Genomic DNA, 20,702 nt, shown 5'->3' with positions numbered 1-20,702 from the left:
AATCGCGCAATTTCACGAAGCTTTCTCGCCCTTTATCACTTCCACTTTCGCTCCCCCTTCTGCCTTATTCTATTTTCTCAGCTTGGGTGTCGCGAACACCCGATAAAACAGCAAAATAGAGTTTGTTTGTTACACGAGAGAAGATGATCATTGAAGATATTTATGAAAATGACACACGGTTAGAGAACATGCTGAGAATACTTTCAAAGGGTCACAAAATTAATGAAATAAAAAGTAGTTAAGTGCGAAAGCAAAAGATGCGGAAGAGTTAGCGATAAATAAAAAGCTCTAGGAGGACAATAGGAACGAGAGATCGACTGAACTATTGATATTTTGCGGACTGCACGCAATTAATTAGGAAAGGTTGGAAATTATATGTTAAAAATTATATATTGCTCAGCTTTATTACTTGCTGATTAAAAGGAAGCGCGAAACCTGGAAGGTGGCAAATAAACGTAAAATAATATAGTGGCGGAATAATCGCGAGTAAAAATATATCAAACCAAGCACGAATTTTATGAGGCTCTCAAGATTCATTCGTCCTGAGTAAGCAATCAAAATAATTTACCAGCATTAAAACGAGGAGGTGGCAGCGACGGATTAAAAAGAGCATCGCGGGATTCAAGGGGAGGGGAGGGAGATTCCCTTACGAAGTTAGGAGCCGACTTGGAGCGACCGGCTCCAAATTAAAAGATGTCGATTACGATTCAATTATCATTTTACACGCCGCTATTAATCGTAATTATCGGTAATTATACGATGCAATTATTATAATTGCACTATAATTATCCCTTTAGCCGTGCGTCAGCCGGCTCTCGCGCCGGCCGTCGAGCAGCGAGTCAACTCGAAGCGAAAGAGCCGACGAGAAGACGAAGGCAGGGCGAAAGGGAGAAGCCGGGAACGGCCACTGTGTGGTCCACAGAGCGTGTCACACCCACGCGTGTTAGCGGCAGTTAACGTCACTCATGTCGGGGGGGAAGGGGGCATGCGATTTATGCGGTGTCGCGGCGCCGCGCACCGATTTCTGATGGCTCGCGCGAATCGCGCGCAATTGCGCAGGAAGAAACATAACGTCGGGACCAGAGAGACACCGCGTGTGTGGCGGACGAGAAGTGATAAGTATTCGTCGCGACAAGTCAGATTTTTTATTCCCTCGCAAAGCGACGACTCTCGTAAATTAATCAAACGGCATTTTGAGCGCGAATCTGCCACTTCCCTGTATGTAAATGGACATTACAAGCACTATCGCCGAAACCGCTTAACATACACCGTTTCGCCGTGAGGGGGAATCGAAAAAAAAAGGAAAAAATAAAAAAAATAGAGAAAGTCGCTTTCTTTTAGCATAACAATCCGATTGCATCGAAATACGAATAATCTCGTTTCGCGCGCGAATCGATCGTCCGGCGACTGGTGGGAACGATCGTCGGTGAACCGAAAAAAAAAGAATGGAAAAAAATTGTCACGTATCGCGTGTAATGGCGTCGTGGCTAAATCCGGGCTGGAAATAATCGCGTTGAATAATATTATCATACAATAGCGCGTTTTGTCGCGCGCGCGCACGTGCAACCTGTAGTTTTGCGCGCGGGGCATTTTCTCTCAGATTGGCAAATCGTCGTTCATTCGGTGAACAATCGCGCTTAGGCAATTGCGTCTTCAAAAGGCGCGTGCGGATTAAATATTAATCTGATTATATACCGAGTCGCCTCATCGGGACGTAGGTATCGGGAGAAATTCTTAATCGTTTCAGTTTACAGCGACTTATCCTGTAATTCACTCTCGTCCAAAACACAAGGCTCTCTCTTCTAAATTAATGAAAATTCTTCCGACAACTTTAAGATTAAATATGTCGGGGACGCATTTTTCAGAAATAGCGCGCTTTCCCTCAACCGTAAGTCCTTCGCCGACCCCGAAATCGATATTGTCAACGGGAAAATTGTATCGAGCGAGGTTCTTTATAATCTACGAGATTCTGAATTACTAATTTCTCCGAGGCGAGCAAGCGCGGAGCAAAGGTGGAGGCTCGATGTTCGCTTCGAGAAACGCTCTCGTCGCGGACGAGAAAAGCGCGGAATAAATAAGCGTGATCGTTAAGAGAAGCAAACAGCCGGCGGCGGCGGCCGCGTCTCATGGGAAGTCAAGGAGTAATCGAAGAAAATGATTTAAGCGAGCCGAGAGGGGGATACGCGCCTACGCACGCATTCGGCATACGCTTGAACACGCACGTATGCACGCACGTATGTTCGCACGCATGCACGCACGCACGATACCGGGGATCAATTCGAGACGCATATTGCGACGTTTATGCACGTTTATGCGCGTTTACGTTCGAGCGTACGTATACTGCGACAAATCAGGGCTCGGAGACGAACGAGTACGGCTGAGAGAATTATTTGACACGCCTTTGCAGCGACTATAGCTTAGAGTCTCCATATGTGTGTGTGTGTGTGTGTGTGTGCGAATTCCGTTACGTTAGATAGAGAGAGATGGGCGTGTTGGCCAAGAATATAAAAGACCACACGCATGTTCTTTTTTTTTTCTCTCGAAACCGAATCCGCGAATTTTCACCAAGTTTCATAACACACGAAAATTACATGCACTTCTATTCGCGACGTCGAGCGCTGTGCCACAGAACAAAAACATATACACGTATGCGAAACCTCAAATAACTTCTCAACCGGTAAAAGATCGAAGGATCCTCGCTTTTGATGCGGTATCCAAAGGAATAGGGAACTTAGAATTCGAAGGGGGCAGAGCCCGCGATCGATGGTGCGTAAGAGTTACACGTACGTCAAGCTTCCAGCTTGCGAATCGCGGGCGTGTTATCGCCGCTATTAACCGTCGTCCACCATCCAATCGTCTATCTAAATTGCTTTCTATATTAAAGCAAAATGCATTCCCGCGCTTTATTATTGCCGGGCCCGCGCTCACGTTCCTCCCTCTATCGTTTATTGCTGTTCGGCCACCACCTTCGACTCCGCATCGCGACCTCTCTCCGTGCTCCCTTGTGTTTGCCACCTTCCGTGATCGTCAACGACGTCGTCGGCAACGACGACGACGACGGCCGTGCTTCCGGGAACCTTATCGTCCGCGCGAGGAAACATTTAGAAAGGGAGGGAGAAAGGAAGGTAAGCAGCAATGAGATATCGATCTACGAATAGCGACAGATGTCCCATTCCCCGAAGACTCGGAGGTCGAGGAACGCAGACGGGCGACGAGACCGAGTATAGTCGTTTCTAGGACGAGAGACTCGTCACGTACGAAACTGATGATTCAACAACCGGAACAACGTGACCGTGAACTAGAAAATGGAGCGCGAAGCGGATCGGACGAGCGGTCCCTCGAGGGGCCGCTCGAGGGTAGGGAATCTCCACTCGAACTCGGAAGGGATGATCGGTCGTTGCGCCGCTACTTACTACGGAAACCGATCGTCGGAATTCGAATGCGACGGGTATAAAGCTGCGGATGATGCGACAGATATTGTAGGAGAGGAACGTGAAGTCTTTAAACGTGTCGCGAAACAGGCCATACGGGGTGTCTCCAACCAATCGTATTTTTCTTCAACGATAGACCCCGCGTGAGCGATTGAAATTAAAGGTGAAAAAGCATATGCGGCAGTAGTAAAAAAAAGAAAGAAAGCGATCATACATTGCGCGTTTTGTGACTTATATTAGCGTTTTTCAAGCTTTTTTGATAAAATAATCGACTTTCTTGGATATTCCAAGCTAACATTTACAAACGTTATCCCGGATAATTATAATTATGACCATTATGATTTTATTTTTACGATGTTAATTTCAATTTCGGTAAATCTATCGATAAAGAAAAGTACGAGGACACCCTGTGCATAGAGAATAGGCGACCAGACGTTGTTTCGCGCGCGTGTGTGCGTTTGCCTAACGTGGAGGCTTCCAAGTTTACGTCCGGCCGGGGGGCCGGTGTCGAGAGGGCGATTATCTCCTGAAACGTATCGAAACGAGACGAAGAGGAGAAAAACGAAAACGGGACTCACCTGCTATACTGGAGGTGGAGGCGCCGAGCCAAGCGTGGGACGACTCCAACAACTTGGCCTGAAACAGAAAAAGGTCGGTCGGTCAGACGTCAGTGTGCTGGAACAGCGATTAGCGGCGATTTAACGGCCGGTTGGGAAAACGACTTAATCTTTTATCCGAGCAATCTTCTTTTCTAACCGGAAGCAAAACGAGCTCCGCCGGGATAATTATTTAATCGAAAGCTCGTCTGTGTGTGCGCGGGAGAGAGAGAGAGAGAGAGAGACAGTTCAAGTATTTTAATCCCTATTGGTTCCGCTTGGCATTGCACAAAACACGACTGTTTAATATTATAATATTAAACGGCCTTTAATATTATAAGTTGTGTAACAAAGAATATATATTTTTAAATTGCATTTATAATAGGATTACGGCCTGATAAATGTTTCAATTATATCGAATCGCTTGTTTAATTGTACCCCTAGGCTTGTTTAGTTATATCGTTTTAAAATAAAGAATAAATCTTTAATAATAACAACGACAAGATAAGGACAATAAGTGTAACGAGAAAAGATTTAACCACATAAGTGCTTACAACTTAAACGTGAATGGAGTTCACGAGGTAGTCAATCAAGATACAATATAATTTCGCTTTAGGAATCGAGGGATCTTATTTCTCGCGCTCAACTCTGCAATTTGACGCAACGCGAGAAGGCGACTTATCGGAAATTTTCCAGGGTTGCGAGGAAAAAATCGTAAATACCGGAAACGCGAGGTAATCCGAACTGTTCACCTTGGCCGACAACTTTGCTAATATGCGAGGCTTTCGAAGAGGCGTTCGCGAGACGCGGGGCACCGAAAGCACAAGACACACGCAAAGTTGGCTCATTTGAAAAGTTTCGCCTCCGCGTTTTCGGATTTTGCGATTTCTGTAATATCGTAGGGCGGGCACATATGCTGTTATACTCCTTGTATACATTATACTTCTGGCCGAGTCTCTCTCAGGCCTGACTTTTCAAATTAATTTTTAAGGGTCGCTCAATGCGCTCCGATGGCCGCTCAAATCGTTCCACTCTCTATTTCTTCCCCTATTTTCCACGCGCCCGGTAAAAGTTTCGTAGATCTGCGAACGATCCGCTTGCGAAGAGCGGAAAAGCCGAATGCCACTTTGAGAGTGGCTCGTGCGGAATATGTTCTCGGCCCGCGCCGCGCCATCATTCGTCTCGTCCGCTAAAGATGTAGCTTTCATTCGAACTGGAATTCATCTAGGCTATTACGGAAGTAAATGGGATTTTAAATTATTATACATGCATTAATCCTTCATACTTGAGTATCGAAGTAGACGCGAACAACTTAAATACTATTCCACAATGGACGGTTTTCAGTATTCTTTTTGAGTTTCCGAGAGCGCGGAAACGTCACTTTGCGGAAGTGCAGAAAGCGCGCGTGTACCGAGAACCTCGTATTGTGCCGCGGTATATTTAAATTGTTCAAATCTATTCAAATGTACGCTTTCCCCCCTTCTGCCGCTGCCATCGCGCTGCAGTTACCGTAAATCGCTTTTCGGGGTTTCTCGCGGTCATCAGAACGGGAGGGAAGGACTTTCTAACGAGGAGGAGGAACGAGAAGAAACGATACGAAAGGCGGCGGCGGTGGCGGCGGTGCAGCGAAACAACGTCTCCACCATCGTGACACGAGGGGGATGGCACCGAGCGCTGGCAATTTCGCGAAATAGCCCCGCGTCAATACACGTGCACACGCATCTCTCGGCTAAACCACACAAAGAATTATTGAGCAGCCCGCTCGCTGTTTCCGACGAGCGTCGCTCGAGCTGGAGGAGGACGCATAAGTGAGAGACCAAGAGGGGGAGACAGGAGAAGGAGAAAGAGAGAGAGAGGGAGAGAGAGGAGAGGAGAGAGGAAAAAGAGAGACAGATGGCGAGGGAGAGAGTGAGAGAGAGAGAGAGAGAGAGAGAGAGAAAGAGAGATTGAGTCTGCTCTGCAGTTGTAACTTGGACGCGCAAGTAGTATATCGTGGCGCGTGCATTTTTCATTGTCTCGCGTTCCCCCGCGCCGCGCTCTGCGGTGCAGCTCGCGGAATACACCGTGCAGAGTGCATACGCGACGTGCCGGTTGACGTGTGCATTGACGAGAAAATTGCGAGCGTCCCTGTATATCGCGGTCGCCCACCCCCCCTCTCTCTCTCTCTCTCTTCCTCCTTTTCCGCATTTTTTCCGTCCCCCTTTATCCACCCCCTCTTGTTTTTTCAGGCCGTTCCCTTTCAGGTCGTTCTTACGTCGGCGCTCGGAATGCAACGTCCGTCCGAGCGCCTTTCTTTCTCTCGCGGATAATCCCGTTCGACGCGTGTTGCGACGGGAATGGGACGTGATGGAAGATTTTTGTAATAAAAACATTGCGTACTATATGCAGCCGAATAATTAATGTGTCTCCCTTATTCTCTTTCCCTCCAAAAGAGATTCGGAGAAAGATTGAGACTGTGATGGCAAAACGATCAACACGAGAAAATATTTTCAAAGTTGTTCAGATTATATCCCCCAAAATATTAAAAAACGGGATCATTATTTGTTCTTATACTCACATTATATGGGACGTGATTAATTTCGCGCATCAATTTCGCGTCTTGGAATAAATTTTTTATCGGCTGTCATTATTACGGGCAACATTATACCTAGGCTTTCTTGACATCATATACTTAAGGGCTTCAGCAAACGAGGAGAAAATCACCTTCGGAGGAGAAAGAGGAGGAGGATAAGCGGCGACGGCGGCGTCTCGACGCGCACAGAGGCGGCGTCCGTCGGCGTCATTCAGCAGCAGTCTGCATCTCAATTTGTTTCCACGTGCAGCAGAACACCCGTGTATGTATTCCGGCTAGTTTCTGTATGATGCATGCCGCTAATGGAAATGAGGCCCCCCTCCCTCCCTCCTTCCCTCTCTATCTCTCTTTCTCGTCTCTCCTCCATCTCTCCTGATGACTTCTCTGTCCGGTCCGCGACGCGGAGCGTATACATTCGTCTCCGTCATCCCCCTTCGTCTTTCCCTTTCAGCCCCTCTCCGTCCCTCCCGCTTCCCGACCAGGGAAGACACGAGCCACCCTCTGGCCGCGGCACCGAGGGGATTCGTGAATTAAATATCGCGCCGAGCTCGTGCGCGATTTTACCCCGCTTGTGAATCTCCCCGTTTCTCTTTCTCTCGCGCGCTCCCCCGCGCTCGCTCTGTATATATGTTAGCTCCTCGCCTCTCTTCAGCACACGCTCGCTATTAACCGCCTTCAAATTACCGGGGCTGACCGCCTTGAATTTTTCACGAACGCCGCCGTCGCGGTAACCCGTCGCTGCAGCTTGATCGCGCCGGGATGCGGTCAGAAATTCCGGAAGCTGTTAAGGCTGACGGAATTCCGAAAAGTTGGCCGCGCGAGTAAATATATCGACGCATCTATAATATCACGAGATGATCTTTTTGCGGCTGGTCGTAATTTGCATAAATACACATGAAAATTTCCCATAATCACTGCGTATAAGAATATTATAGGATGAATAACGACGTGGCAATGAAGCGATCAGCTGTCATTGCTTAGTTCGTTGACAATCCTATGCGCAAATCCGCTCGATGATCTCTTGGGACTCGCCACGGAATCAGCTACGACGACGACGACGACGACGATCTCCCGGCACCTCGGCGTCGAGAATAAAATATCCGGGCTCACGGGATATCGTCGCCGTCGAAGAAAACTTGGGCTATTTTCCAGCGAAACAAGTTACCGGAAAGTTTCGGCCGCGCCTCGAACGAAAGTTTTCGCCTCTCGGACTCGGAAAGAGATTCCGGGCTTCTCGTCTCTCCTCCCGTCCGAGAGCCCGCGCGACAGAGCCCGTGGATCCCCGTCGCGGTGCGGAGAGTCGCGCGACGCCCCGCGTCTGCGTCGGAGTAAACGCGGTATAACGTGGAAAATTACACGTTAGATCGAAGTTTCACGGGCGTGCGGGCAAGATGGGACCGGAAACTCGATCCGAAAGAGGAAACTTCCTCGAGAGTGGAAAGCGCGAGCGTTATTGTTCGCCATAATTGTAATTTTTCCAGTTACCTTTAATTCTTTCGCGGCGAATTTCAACTGAAGCTATATAAATTATATATGTACAGTTGTGTGGACAGAAAGGACAAAAAATCCCATTTATATTTAATATCTAGTCGCCATGTGTGTGTGTGTGTGTGTGTGTGTGTGTGTGTGTGTGTGTGTGTGTGTGTGTGTGTGTGTGTGTGTGTGTGTGTGTGTGTGTGTGTGTGTGTGTGTGTGTGTGTGTGTGTGTGTGTGTGTGTGTGTGTGTGTGTCAGCAATTACCAATTCTTTTGACATTTCAATATATTTAACATCTTGTTTGTCTCGCTCTTACAATGAATCACTACGCAAGCTGTGTGCATTAGTGTTCATCCACTTCCAAATGGAATGCGTTCCGAAAACTCAACCGGACAACCTTTGTGTCCAACTGTACGTTTCTTTGTGCGAGCACATTCGCGGAATTTGAACGGGGAAAGCGGGGGTTGAAATTTTTCTCTTCAATTTTGTTCCATATTAATCAGAAAGTAACATTATTTCGCGCCAGTTAGTTTTTTGCGCGTGTAAATTAGCATAAAAATGTAACGCGATAATAAATGCGATGCTTATAATTAATTTTGTAAATATAATCGCTCGAAAGTCGGCGTATAAAAGTATCTGTTGCGTTATTAAACTATTATCATATTCACTACTTCGAAAGCGACTGATACGTCGTTGCGACTTTTTCTCTCTCCTCCCCAGCTTTTGTTTTTTTTCCTAATATTTAATAATGTAAAATGACATATCTGCGACACAACACGGCCGGTAGTTCGGAATTAAACGCATATTTCATTCTCCTGGATAATTCCTGATTTCGTGTTTGATGACGCTCAAACGAGGAATGCGCCACACGCGCGCACAAAGAAATATCACGGGCGTCATTATTAATGTTAGCATTAAATGTTTATTATCACTTCGTTATTTCCGACGAAAAATAATTACCGCTGTACGACTGTGTATCGCGCGGAGCGCCGAATCCTCCCCCCTCCCCCCGGTTTGTGCTTGTCCGGGCATCGATATTTTATTACATTTGCTTCTTTCGCGAGAGACACGCTTTTCACCGCGTTCTGGGAAACACGTATAAATAAACATTGATACAGCTGATTTATCTAATTTGGACGCAATGACATTCCGAATGCAGCAGCCAGCTATTTTATATTAAAGAAATGTAGAATCAATATATGCCGTTATGTTAATAATAAACGTAAATATAACACACGTGAAAAACTGCAAAACCATTGAGACGTGAGTAAGCTCGTTTAAAATGGAACGAAGCCCGATAAATAAAATAAAACGAATAAAATAAAATCCACTTGATCATTGCATACGAAATGTCGCTTTTATATCGACAATTATCGATAAAATTACCAAGGAAACAAGATACGGACAGTCGAAAAAGTTCAGTAATTTTTCCACCTTTTTTTAGAAGATGTTTTCTTGATCTCATCACGATCGAATGCATTACAAAAACTTATAGCAAGAAAAATAAATATTAAAACAGATAAAAAAAATTGCACGTGCCTGCGTTGGCCCACTTTGCTACGTCGAAATTTCACCGCGTCAATTTATTCGTGCGATAATTCAAACGTTAACAATGAGACGCAATTAACGATCGCAACGGACGCGCACCGCGAGAGTCAGCGGCGAGAAGGAACGAAGGCGTAGGAAAGTACGCGTCCTCGCCAGGAGGATTTGCCACCCCTCGAAAGGGGGCGAGGGAGGTCGGGGGACGAGGTAGTCGTCGTTACCCGGGGGCTAATTCCTGCAAATATTTGCCGGGCAAGGATATAGGCGTGGGCGAGACGCGAGAGACGGGAAAAGGTGTGGAAGGCGGCGTGGATATAGGCACAGGATTTCAGTCAACACGACGGGAACGAGAACGGGAACGAGGACGAGGACGAGGAGGACAGGACGAGTCGCTACCGACGCCGACGCCGACGCCGCCGCCGCCGACGACGACGACGACGACGACGACGACGACGACGACGATGTCGTCAGCCGCGGTGGCGGAATGCGGCGCCACGGCGAATTTCTAATCAGATTAGCGCGGATTAGCAAAGTTCGTTTGTTCTAATGAAATTCGTCTAAATTAACGTCGAGTGGAGAAAGAGAGAGAGAGAGAGAGATAGAGAGGGAGGAAGGATGGGGTGGAAGGGGGTGTTGAGGGTGGTCGCGCGACTCTGTCTCCCTGTGTGCCTCCGCCCATAGGCGCCGAACTTTCGAAATTTCATGAATGCTTTACTGTCCGGATATAACGAAGCTCCTCCTCATCTGTTCACCGAATAATTTCTGCTTCTTGGTGTACACAGTATAAAAACGCCTTTGCGATATTCCTTGCACCGTTATCCACGATGCTGATTAATAATACCGTGTGCTAATAGTTTCTAATCAATCCACTCTCAAGAATAATGAGAACAAATAAGCGACTTTTATTCAATCAATCGAAAATAACAAATAAAATAGAAAATAGAAAATATTATAGATCTTCCTCGAAACAACGATGTAGTTATAAAGTTAAATATCTTTATATACAGATATAATAATAACTCACGAAAAACTGATCAAATCGTACCATTGTTACGAATTTCTTTTGAAAACTTGTGAACGATATCTGTAGCAAGACATCTTGGATATTTTTTTATAGATATATGTCACGTTGATATTGAAAGACCGTTTTCATCGATTGCCTTCTTCTAATCATTTAGTCGTAGATAACTGTTGTGCAGTATATTTGTGTTAATGATATTTGGCGCCCCTGTCTCTCCATCTGCCTTCCACCCTTTACCTCTCTTCTTCACCCGTTTTTAGACGCGCGCGCGTTACCGCCGAATTACCGACTCCGGTTTGATCCTCTTTCCGCGTCGAGTCCTCTCGTTGAACCGGACGGGACGCACGCGAAGGGAGCGGAACGGGCGCGCTTTCTTTGATTTCACGATAATCATATTTGTCCGGGCGATCTCCCGATGTCGACGGTACTGACTAATTCCCGGTGTCTTTCATGTTCGGTCGGGTAAAGAGGAAGAGAAAAGGGCAAAAGAAAAAAGATAATAATGGACCGCGCGCGGGAATAAAGTAATAAATCGCGCAGATACATTATCCACCGTCGCCGTCGTCGCCTCCGTCGGGAATTCCTCCTCCACCGCCGATCTCCGCTATCATTGTATTACACTAAATAATCCAATACTTTTATCCTCGTCCGGAAAATAATAATCGACGACGTCAGAAATAAAGAGATAAATTACACAAATACACATTGCACAATGTGACATATTTATATTTTCCGGCGCAGAGTATGTTTCACCGAGCTCGCTTGCATTAATTAACTCGATTCCATTCGCAAAAAATTGCTTTATGTACCGTGACACGCCGAAGAGAGATATACACGTGTACGTGTATTACATTATGTATGTACATTCATATTTATTGTGTACACAATGTGAAATTAATAATAAATAAATTCTCGCATTTTCGCGAACTCGAATCTGTATCTGTATTATACTTTCGTTCTTGTTCGAGTGACGCCCGAAATAAAAACGTCTCATTTTGCAGCTCGGCGACGAGGGGAGGAATGAAATATGTTCCTCGTTCGATGTGTAGTCTTGCGAAATGCGCTCCGCGTACTAAACGGAGTGTCTCGCGCGCGCGCGAGAGAGTAGGCGCGAATACGCGACGCGAAATTGCGCGAAAGAGAATAAGGAGAGGAGGAGGCGGAGAGGTAGAGATTGGTGGTCCCATCGCCGCGTGTTAATTGTCATACAAACGCGCGCGGCGTATATCTCTCTCGCAAAAACGCACTGCCGCCGAGAAAGACGAGCGTGTGATCGCAGCGGATGCGCGGCGTGCCCTCGCGCGCCCGAGATACACGGCCGTAAAACAAAGCGAGCGCCGTGATACGTTAACCGCGCGTTTTCCTTCCATTAAAAAAATGATTATTGTTAAAAATAGTCGTCGGTAAAAATGTAAAATCTTAAATTTTTCGACGAATGGTAATTATAAACGTGTTGCGCAATTCTAGCAGTTTTTTTTTTAATTGCGAATAGACATCTTAGTGATTACGTCACGAATTCAGATCTTGTCGAAGCCCTTCCGGCGGAATGTAATTGATTGAAAAATCAAGATTTCTCGATCGTACAGAAATCTGCTGACCGTTGACACGCCGAAGATGAAACGTACAGTTTCCGATCTATTTCAGCTTTTGTTAAATGCAATTCGAGTACGACGTTTATAATAGCTGTAATAGCATTAATAGCGCGATGAGCAAAAAATACATGCGGGATATTTTAGAAACGATCCCGGATGTATATACGAGAATTTCAATTTTTATCTTTGAGATAGCCTCCTTCTCATAACGCAATTTCGAGTGCGCCGCGCGGGAAACCTCATCGGCAATCCGTTATTTTATTCAACGATTTGATGTTTAAACTATCGGCACTGACACCACATACACGCGTGCGCGCACGCGCGAGACATACAAGCGAGTGTAAAACGGCGGCGAGCACGAACCCTTCCTCGCGTCCGAATAAATAGATTTATTTATTTACGATAAATTGATGCCGACCGCTCTCGCATTGCCAAGGGAGACACATTGATAGAGACGTGAGACAGAGAGAGAGAGAGAGAGAGAGGCTGCGGCTGCAAGGGAGAGAAATATTTATTTAGCGTAGAGAGGCTAGTGATGGCGCCGATACCCACGTGTAGACCACCGGATATCTGCATCACACGTTTCTGTCTATCGAAGTTGAGATTCGAGATAAAAAAATCAATGAAGATTGAAAGAAAGCAAAAATAGATAGTAGTCTTACTTTGCGTGCTGTAATATTAAATAAATAATCATAATGCTCAATACATAAAAAATTAAAGATGTAAAAAGTGACAACCTATTTCTTTCTCTCTTCGTCAAGAAAATATAAGTCTACGTTAATTAAATTTCTTCTCGCAAAAAAAAGTTTGTATTATAAGTAGCGCGATACGTCGTTCGGGAAGACGCGGCTTGTTCGAAAATCGCCAGACAGGTGTTGCGCCGAGGCGTTGCCATCGCTGGAATTGTAATTCGCGCGCGCGAATCCGATTGTTTCGCATTTACACAGCCGGAGTTGTCTGTTGACGCGCGTTCCGTTATTGGCCGGCGTCATTATCGCTTAACGAATCGTCCAGCGCGGCGCGCCGACGACGCTTTTCGGCATATCCGGCTTTATTTGCGCGCTCGTTGCATTCGCATCCGTAGTTAGGGACGCTTTACGATACCCCGTACGATGTTATCGGATGTACATATATTGTTAGTAGAGTCGATATGCCGAATCGTTTCATACGCCAAAACGATCACTTTCCGGGTTGGAGAAAGTGACCGTCGGCGATTTTCATCATTTTCTTCGTAATACGATCAATCCAAGAATTTCCAAAATTAATCTGTGCTCAAAAAAATTGTTGGAATCTTAAGAAATTGTAAGTGATGGAAAATCCCCACTTTTTTTTTGCTCCGATAAAAGCCTGATCAAAGTTTTGTAACGAATAATCGTGGAAATAATCGATTCGTAATTCGTGTAAACTACTCGCGTGCGATAGCGAATGCAGGGAGTAATTTTTCCTCTCCCGATTGTGCGAGAATCTGAGGAAAAATTAGGTGCTGAAGTTACGTAAACTCATGAATCACCTTATATATATACCACGAGTACGCTATGTACGCTTCTCTCTTGCGTTTGTCCTTAGAGGGTGTTCCCCCGGACGGCAAAAAGAACGCTTTTTTCCTCCCTTTTCTTCCTCCCGGCTGTTTCTGGCGCGCGCTTTTCGGTCTTGTTGCACTTTTCTCGATGCCACAGGTAGTCACGTAGCTATAGAAAAGCATGCACTAAAACGCGCGTGTGGCTGTGTCAACTTGCAATGCGTTATTATCGAGACGATAAATTACATAATACATACGAATAAAACAATAGCGATTTTTTTCTCTTTTCATTAATAGTAACGATCCAACTAATGGAGAAGAAAAGAGCTCGATGGAAAACTGTTTCATTAACTAAAATTGTATAGGATAATGTATCATTAACGTCGCAGCATATTTTATGACGTATTTTTAATACAGCGGTAATTATATAAAACTCTAAATTTTAATTGGTTATTAAAAAAGACCGTGTATTTAATTCGCTACAATGTAGAAATTATGAGAACATGACCGCGCGCCGAATAATTATCATTATCATATAATTATTAATGAATAATTGTCAAGTAGAATAATTAGAGCAAATTAGATCCAGCCTTTATTGCATTCTAGACGGAAGCCTAAACATTAATGCCGGCAATTAGAATTATTCTCACATTTCCGTCGCGATAGTGATCTAAAGCTTCTTTCGCGATCTCTCGCGTGTTAAATTGCTAAATATTAAATAAATAATTATCGAGGGCAGATCGTGAGTACGTTTCGTTTAATATAAAGTGCAAATTATGCGAATGCGACGGCGTGGAATAATTATTACGCTATTACCAAGAACAAAATTAGATTCCTTGTTGCTCCAACAGAAATCTAGCGGTTACGCAGTTCAATATAATTACAGTTTTTCATCGTAATGCTAGTAAAAATATATATTCTATATTTCGTTAAACTGTGGTTTGAAACTTCGCTTTTCATAATTTTTGTTCGCCCTCTTTCTTAAATATCAAATCTTTCTGATTCTAAATACAAATTAGTACTGAGTGAATATATTGATTGGCTGTTTATGAACATGTTGCGATTTGGCATCGCGATGGAGAAAAATTGTAACGCGCGTCTCGAGATTTCCTGCATCCACACAAAATTGATTGAAAAAAAGAATAAGCGCGCTATCGCATCAGCCGCGTCGGTTCCTGACATAATGAATTTTTTATTCGATCCGATATCAATCGCGGACACGCGAAAGGGTTATCATTACTGTGACGGGGCGTGTGATCCTAAATAGTTTACGAGCGATGCGCGCCGATTAGCGTTTCCTTCCGTCTCTCGCGCGCTATCTCGCGCGACTGATAATAATGGCGCCGCCGTCGCCGCCGCGCCGCTGCGTATGCACAATTCGCGATACGTGTGAGAACTGATGATGGCAACAAAACAACCCCGGTCGCATCGCTGTATTATTGTTGCCACAGGGACGGATCTGGAAACATTTGCCTCTTTGCCAACGAAAATTCTCATGAACGCGCGATTGAAACTGCGAGCCGATTTGAATATCTTCCTCCAATTATCCTCGTTTCAGTTTTTCTCGATTAAAGCGTTCCATTCTGTATTCGTTTCCGCCTATTCTCTCCCGCGCACTTCGGTGTATATTTATTAAACGTTAAAAGCGAAAATATCGGAAAGCGTTGGTGCCAACCTCCCACAGTTCGTGCCGGCGGCCGAGCAGGCCATTTCGGACTGTAAAATGCAGCACGCGAGGACCCTCTCCTGGCAACCTGTGGCGCCGTTTCGAGCAAAACGAAGAGCGAAAACGAACCTCTCTTCCTGCCTGCCGCGAGGGAGATCCCCGGCAACACGGGGTGGAAAGAGGAGGGCGAAGGTAGTGACGTTGTAAACGCTGAGCGTTCCGTGAATGTAATAACGCGAACCGGGTTTTTCGTCGCCTCGAATTTGAGGATTCGTGCTCGAGGGATAGAAAGGATCTAGGACTTGTCAACGCTTCCATTTGACTCGGCGGGCGTCAGAGATTTACCCTTTTGTTCCGTTACCGCTACCGTTTTGCGGTTTGTCACTCGTATATCGCATAATTGAAAATCCCTCGATTCCTCCTCTCCTCGGATTGTTGGAATATATCTTCTTTTTGCCGGCGGACAAAAAAGTCGAATTAGCATAACATTAATTATTTTAATTGTAGTTTTTTGCGCGGGTTACCGCAAAATGAGGCAAAAAAAAAAAAGAAAAGAGAAATATATATAAGCGGGGATAAATTTTTATGTGGCCGTGTGCGGAGAGGAGAGAGGGGTCGATTAAAATTGAAGGAATAAAACCGCGGCGTTTCTATATAAAACTACCACTATTCTTTGCAACAATAGCGGTATTACGTCCGTGTAATATGTACTTCATACGCGACGGCCAGGAGGCCCTGCTTCTTCAAAAAAGAACACATCCTCCTTCTCGAGCATGGTCATTTTTATGCCGTTAATAAAATATTCTCTTTCACTCCCTTCCCTCCGTCGATGTAAATCTTTCTTATTCGCATTTATTCTGCCTTTTCACGTGCTTGTAATTCTCCACATCGACCGATGAGAAAATCGTAGTCCCGGCGTCTGGTTTCTTTTGTTCTATAGTTGATTATTCCGGAATCATTAATGCGTTACCCGTAAAAAAAGAAACTCCGAACAATTGGAAAGGTAAAGGATCAATTTTCTTCATTTTTGAACCAAGAAACGCGATTCGGGAGCTCTTTATCTTTTTCTTTGGTAAATGGGAATCATTACTTGCTTTCCTCCCGATATGAAATATCTCATTTGAAGTTTTATTTTCCAAAATGCTCCAAGTTTGAATCTTCAGTTCCTCCGTTCTTTGATGACAGCGATGAGGTAAATTATTAAAGTTGTGTAAGGTCACGCTGCTTCACGGGTCTCCGCGCGAAAGTTTCGAATTTTGTCCAACTTACGGATTGTCGAACTTTCTTCGTCGGTCCGCGCGTTCGACTTAACATGAATCTTACGAGACTCGCGGGACCCGCGATGAACGTCTGTCCGACTATCGACCCATCTATTCTTAACTAATCGTACTCTCCGCAGCACTTGGAATCCGCGGCTCACGGACAATTCCGACGTTCGCGATTCAGGGACGACGACGACGGGGGGAGTTTCAAGGTGAGCGTCGACGGTTGGGTTCGTATATTTGTGTTTGAGCTGCAAGAACCTCTCTTCCCTTTCTTCCTTCCCTTCCTACTCCTCCTCTCGTCCTCCGATCCACCGAATATCCTCCTCCTTCTTCAGCCCTCCCGCCGAGAGAACAAGGCTCTTCGGTATAAATACTTCGCACTGTGTATTATTTCAATAGAGTTGAGTGGCCTCTCGATCCGGCCGAAATTACCCCGTAATCCAAATCGACAACGACTTCACGGGCACCGTCCTTGTACCATTAGGGTACAAAGACCTCCGCCGCAAGCTGCAATAACGTCGCGAGATCGTTTCAAGCATTTCAGCCTCGCGAATTTAAGTGTGATCATTCTTTTACGATTAGCCCTGTGAATTGTAACCAATCCGAAAAATCTATAAACGAATTTGCACTAATTGAATTAACGCGGGTCGATATTCAGATGAATTCATTAAAGATTTGGTATATTATTAAAGCCGGATGTAGGAATGCCCGAAAAACGAATCGCGCTATTAATTACAGTAACTGTGAATTTTCATAAGTAGCATCTATGCGATTTTACTTCTAATGCGTCATAATAAATGACGTTTACACGAAAGCGATCTAAAGCCATTCTCTGAATAACTTTTGGAATTCATAATACACGTTCGAAAATTTTCAAGTTTTTTTCTACATTTTATATTTTTGAGTTATTATACTTTCTCATTTTATATTGTCGATATGTCCATAAAATATACGCTCGAGTATCGGAGTGATTATTATACTAATCGATAGCAGCCGTCTGGGAGATTTCTTCACGAAAGAGAAATCAATTTAAGTAATTATCTTGAATTTTAATCCCGCGAGTGTCTCTATATTATTAGACGAATCCTTCATTCTAACGCGACGTATAAAGTCACATTTTGCATATCACATAAAAATAGACGCAAATTTAAGTAAAATCGACCATATAACTGTATCTTATTTAATTTAAAGTTTAATGCCTTTTCGCGCAAACTGATTTGCGCGGAATTTTGAAAATAAATGGCCTGCAATAAATTTTATATAAAATTAATTTCTGGCCTAGATCAAGGACCTTATTAGACCGCGGGCTCATATTATTTTCACACGCAAAATCAACAGACCGAACGTCAGGTGAATGAATTAAAAATCGTCGTCATAACATCTCGGTCTCGGCTTGTAATTAAAGTTATCATTCTTAAATCAAGCGATGAATTAAATTTTCCAAGAATGAAGAAACTTCCATGTGTATTTTTATGAAATATATGTGATGACTAAAATATTATTATTGGAGATTATATAATGAGAAGAGGAGATATTATATAATCACATACAGTCTATTTCGCGAAAATATACATAAAGTATATATTTGTTTGTTTAATTGTATTGTTGACTTATTTTGAAATGTAAAAATTAGAACGTTTTTACGTAGAAATAGAAATTTTTCCAATTTATCTCCCGCATATGTTACAAAGAGATTATCTGATAGTCTTCTTAACCACCGTGATAGAAAGAGAGTTAAATAGAGAAAGAGAAAGGAGGGGAGGAAGAGAGGCAAAGAGAGAAAGAGAGAGAGAAACACGGGAATAGCAGAATTTCCGACGAATTTCGAGAGCCGTGATCTATCGCACCAATAGATTGTCCTTCCGTAGTTTAATATATATAAGGAATGGATTATCCGTTGAATAATGTTCCAGGCCGCAGCGCGCGGCCGAATAACACGGCGCAGCACGTACACACTCGTGCGTGCGTGCGTGCGTGCATGCGTGCATAGTGGCTCATGCACGATGCAGTTTCGGGGCGTGTTCGGCGAGTAGGGTTAGGAATAGGGGATGGAAATGCCGGGGAAAGAGAACGAGGGGCAGAGAGAGAGAGCGAGACAGGGAAGGCTAGCGCGCGATGTTAGCTCGCACGTATGTAGATAGAGTGCTGAACTATGTATTAGAGTCGTGTACCTTCCGCGCGTAGATATACCGAGGTTTGTATAGTGCAAGATTTGCCGTCGGCGGCCGACGACCGACCATTGGCGCAACTGGAAATCCTGCACAACGGGTGCTCCCGAAATCCGCGCTTTCGATCACGACGGAAGCGGTGCTTTACGAGGGGCCCCTGCCCCCTTTCCCTTCCCACCCAGTCGCGGACAAACGCGCGAGCGTGAGCGCGAACGGCGCGGAGTGCGTCAGGATTAAACGACATCTCGCCTATACGGCGGGCGACGATTCTAATAAATTTCGCCGCGGGATTTCTCGTCTCGATCGTCTCTGTGCAAACTGTATCGCGCGCGTACGTGTTATACGCACCCCGATATAAATATCGGCGGACTCGCGCGTCCCTCCCGCGTTTGCTCGACAATAGTGTTCGCCAATGGGAAAGGGGGCGAGATGGGGTGTCCTCGCTTGTTTAGCAGTTTGTTTAAGGTAGATCCCTCTTCGGCTTTACATCCCGTTATCCACTTGCGCTTCGCCGTGGTTTCTGTCGCGGATTGTCGCTGGTTTCCCAGATTTTTTTACACATTCCAGCGACTCTTCGAACTTTCCGGATTCTATAAAAAGTTTCGAGTTTCTTTAATCTAGATTTGCCAAGTTTAAAAACCTCAATTTCCTACAAAAATTCCAATTCTTCTAGAGATTCCAGAAAAACTAAAAATTGAAAGAAATTCTTTGAATTTCGTAGATTTATGCATATTTCAGTTTATTTAATTTCGACTTAGCTTCTCTCCCTGCACTATTAAACTCGTAGTGTTAAATTAGACTCAATTTGAGTCATTTTTAACCATTTCTATAAGTTGCCACTGTTCCTCCAATACGTCGTTGATTTACCTAAAACAATGTTAATTTAACTAAGGCAATACTGTTTAGCATTAAAATAATAAATTTCGATGCACATGGTAGTCAAAAGTAACAAAATATTATTTAACTCGAGGTATTGATTTAAATTTCACCTTTTAATATTCAACAGCGTGAAAGAAACGACGGGGAATCGCGCAAAAAACGAAAGGCGAGAGCTGAGAGATCACTCGCCGAGAAACGGGTAAAAGAGAGAGAGAGAGAGAGAGAGAGAGAGAGAGAGAGAGAGAGAGAGAGGGAGAGAGAGAGAGAAAAGAGTACGACCGTAAACCAAATTTACGAAGTGATATACACGCCAAACATCCGGCAGATATTTAAACTCCGGTTTCGCTAAACTCAACAATAACGCGCATCGGCTATTTCGAGGCACGTCCGCGGTTCTCCGCGTTCTGCTTCGTGCGTTACTCCCATAACGGCGTCAGAGAATTTTTTACTTTCCAGTATATACGGCTTTATCATCAAGATTTTATCAAGAGGATCTTGAAGCTTGCGCTTTCTCGAGGATCCATATATTATTTCCTTGATTTACAAAAAAATCGCATTGCGGAGTCTCGTCGAGGAAGGAAGATACGAATCAGGCTTAAATATTGAATTATTTAATGCCCGGGTAATAATACCTTCACGTACATACGAGTGATTGAATACTCGCTAATCATATAATAAACGTATACGCTGATGATTATAACGGGAGTAAAAATTGCAATATACGCCTCCTCGTTTCCCCCCTCGCGTACCGTAGACTACAATAGAGAATCGCCTGCGGATCTAGTTCATAAATTATTCCCCCCCATGATTCTCCCCGTGATTAGATGCACCGTCGAAAGCAGACACGCATCGACGCAGATACGTATACGAAAGGAAGATCGATCGATACGGCGCGCGGGTGAGGTTGCTGCTCGCCGCCCCGCGCGATTCGATATAAGATTCGACGCTGACATTGGGGCGCGAGACACAAGT

The 20,702-nt window shown here is 44.6% G+C and overlaps 1 protein-coding gene across 5 annotated transcripts in view; it reads right to left on the bottom strand.

The window, feature by feature from the left end:
* LOC143893213 (protein bric-a-brac 1) overlaps nt 1–20,702 on the bottom strand; it is a 361,046-nt gene that overhangs the window by 18,209 nt on the left and 322,135 nt on the right. For all 5 annotated transcript variants that reach the window (XM_077398330.1, XM_077398333.1, XM_077398331.1 and 2 more), the window contains one exon: nt 4,010–4,067. In XM_077398330.1, coding sequence (XP_077254456.1) covers nt 4,010–4,067 — 58 coding nt within the window. The remainder of the gene's footprint in view (nt 1–4,009; nt 4,068–20,702) is intronic.

Source organism: Temnothorax americanus, unplaced genomic scaffold (genome assembly GCF_048541705.1).
Source record: "Temnothorax americanus isolate GAGA-0224 unplaced genomic scaffold, ASM4854170v1 Scaffold12, whole genome shotgun sequence".
Taxonomy (NCBI): Eukaryota; Metazoa; Arthropoda; class Insecta; order Hymenoptera; family Formicidae; genus Temnothorax; species Temnothorax americanus.
This window is presented reverse-complemented; position numbering and strand designations above follow the sequence as displayed.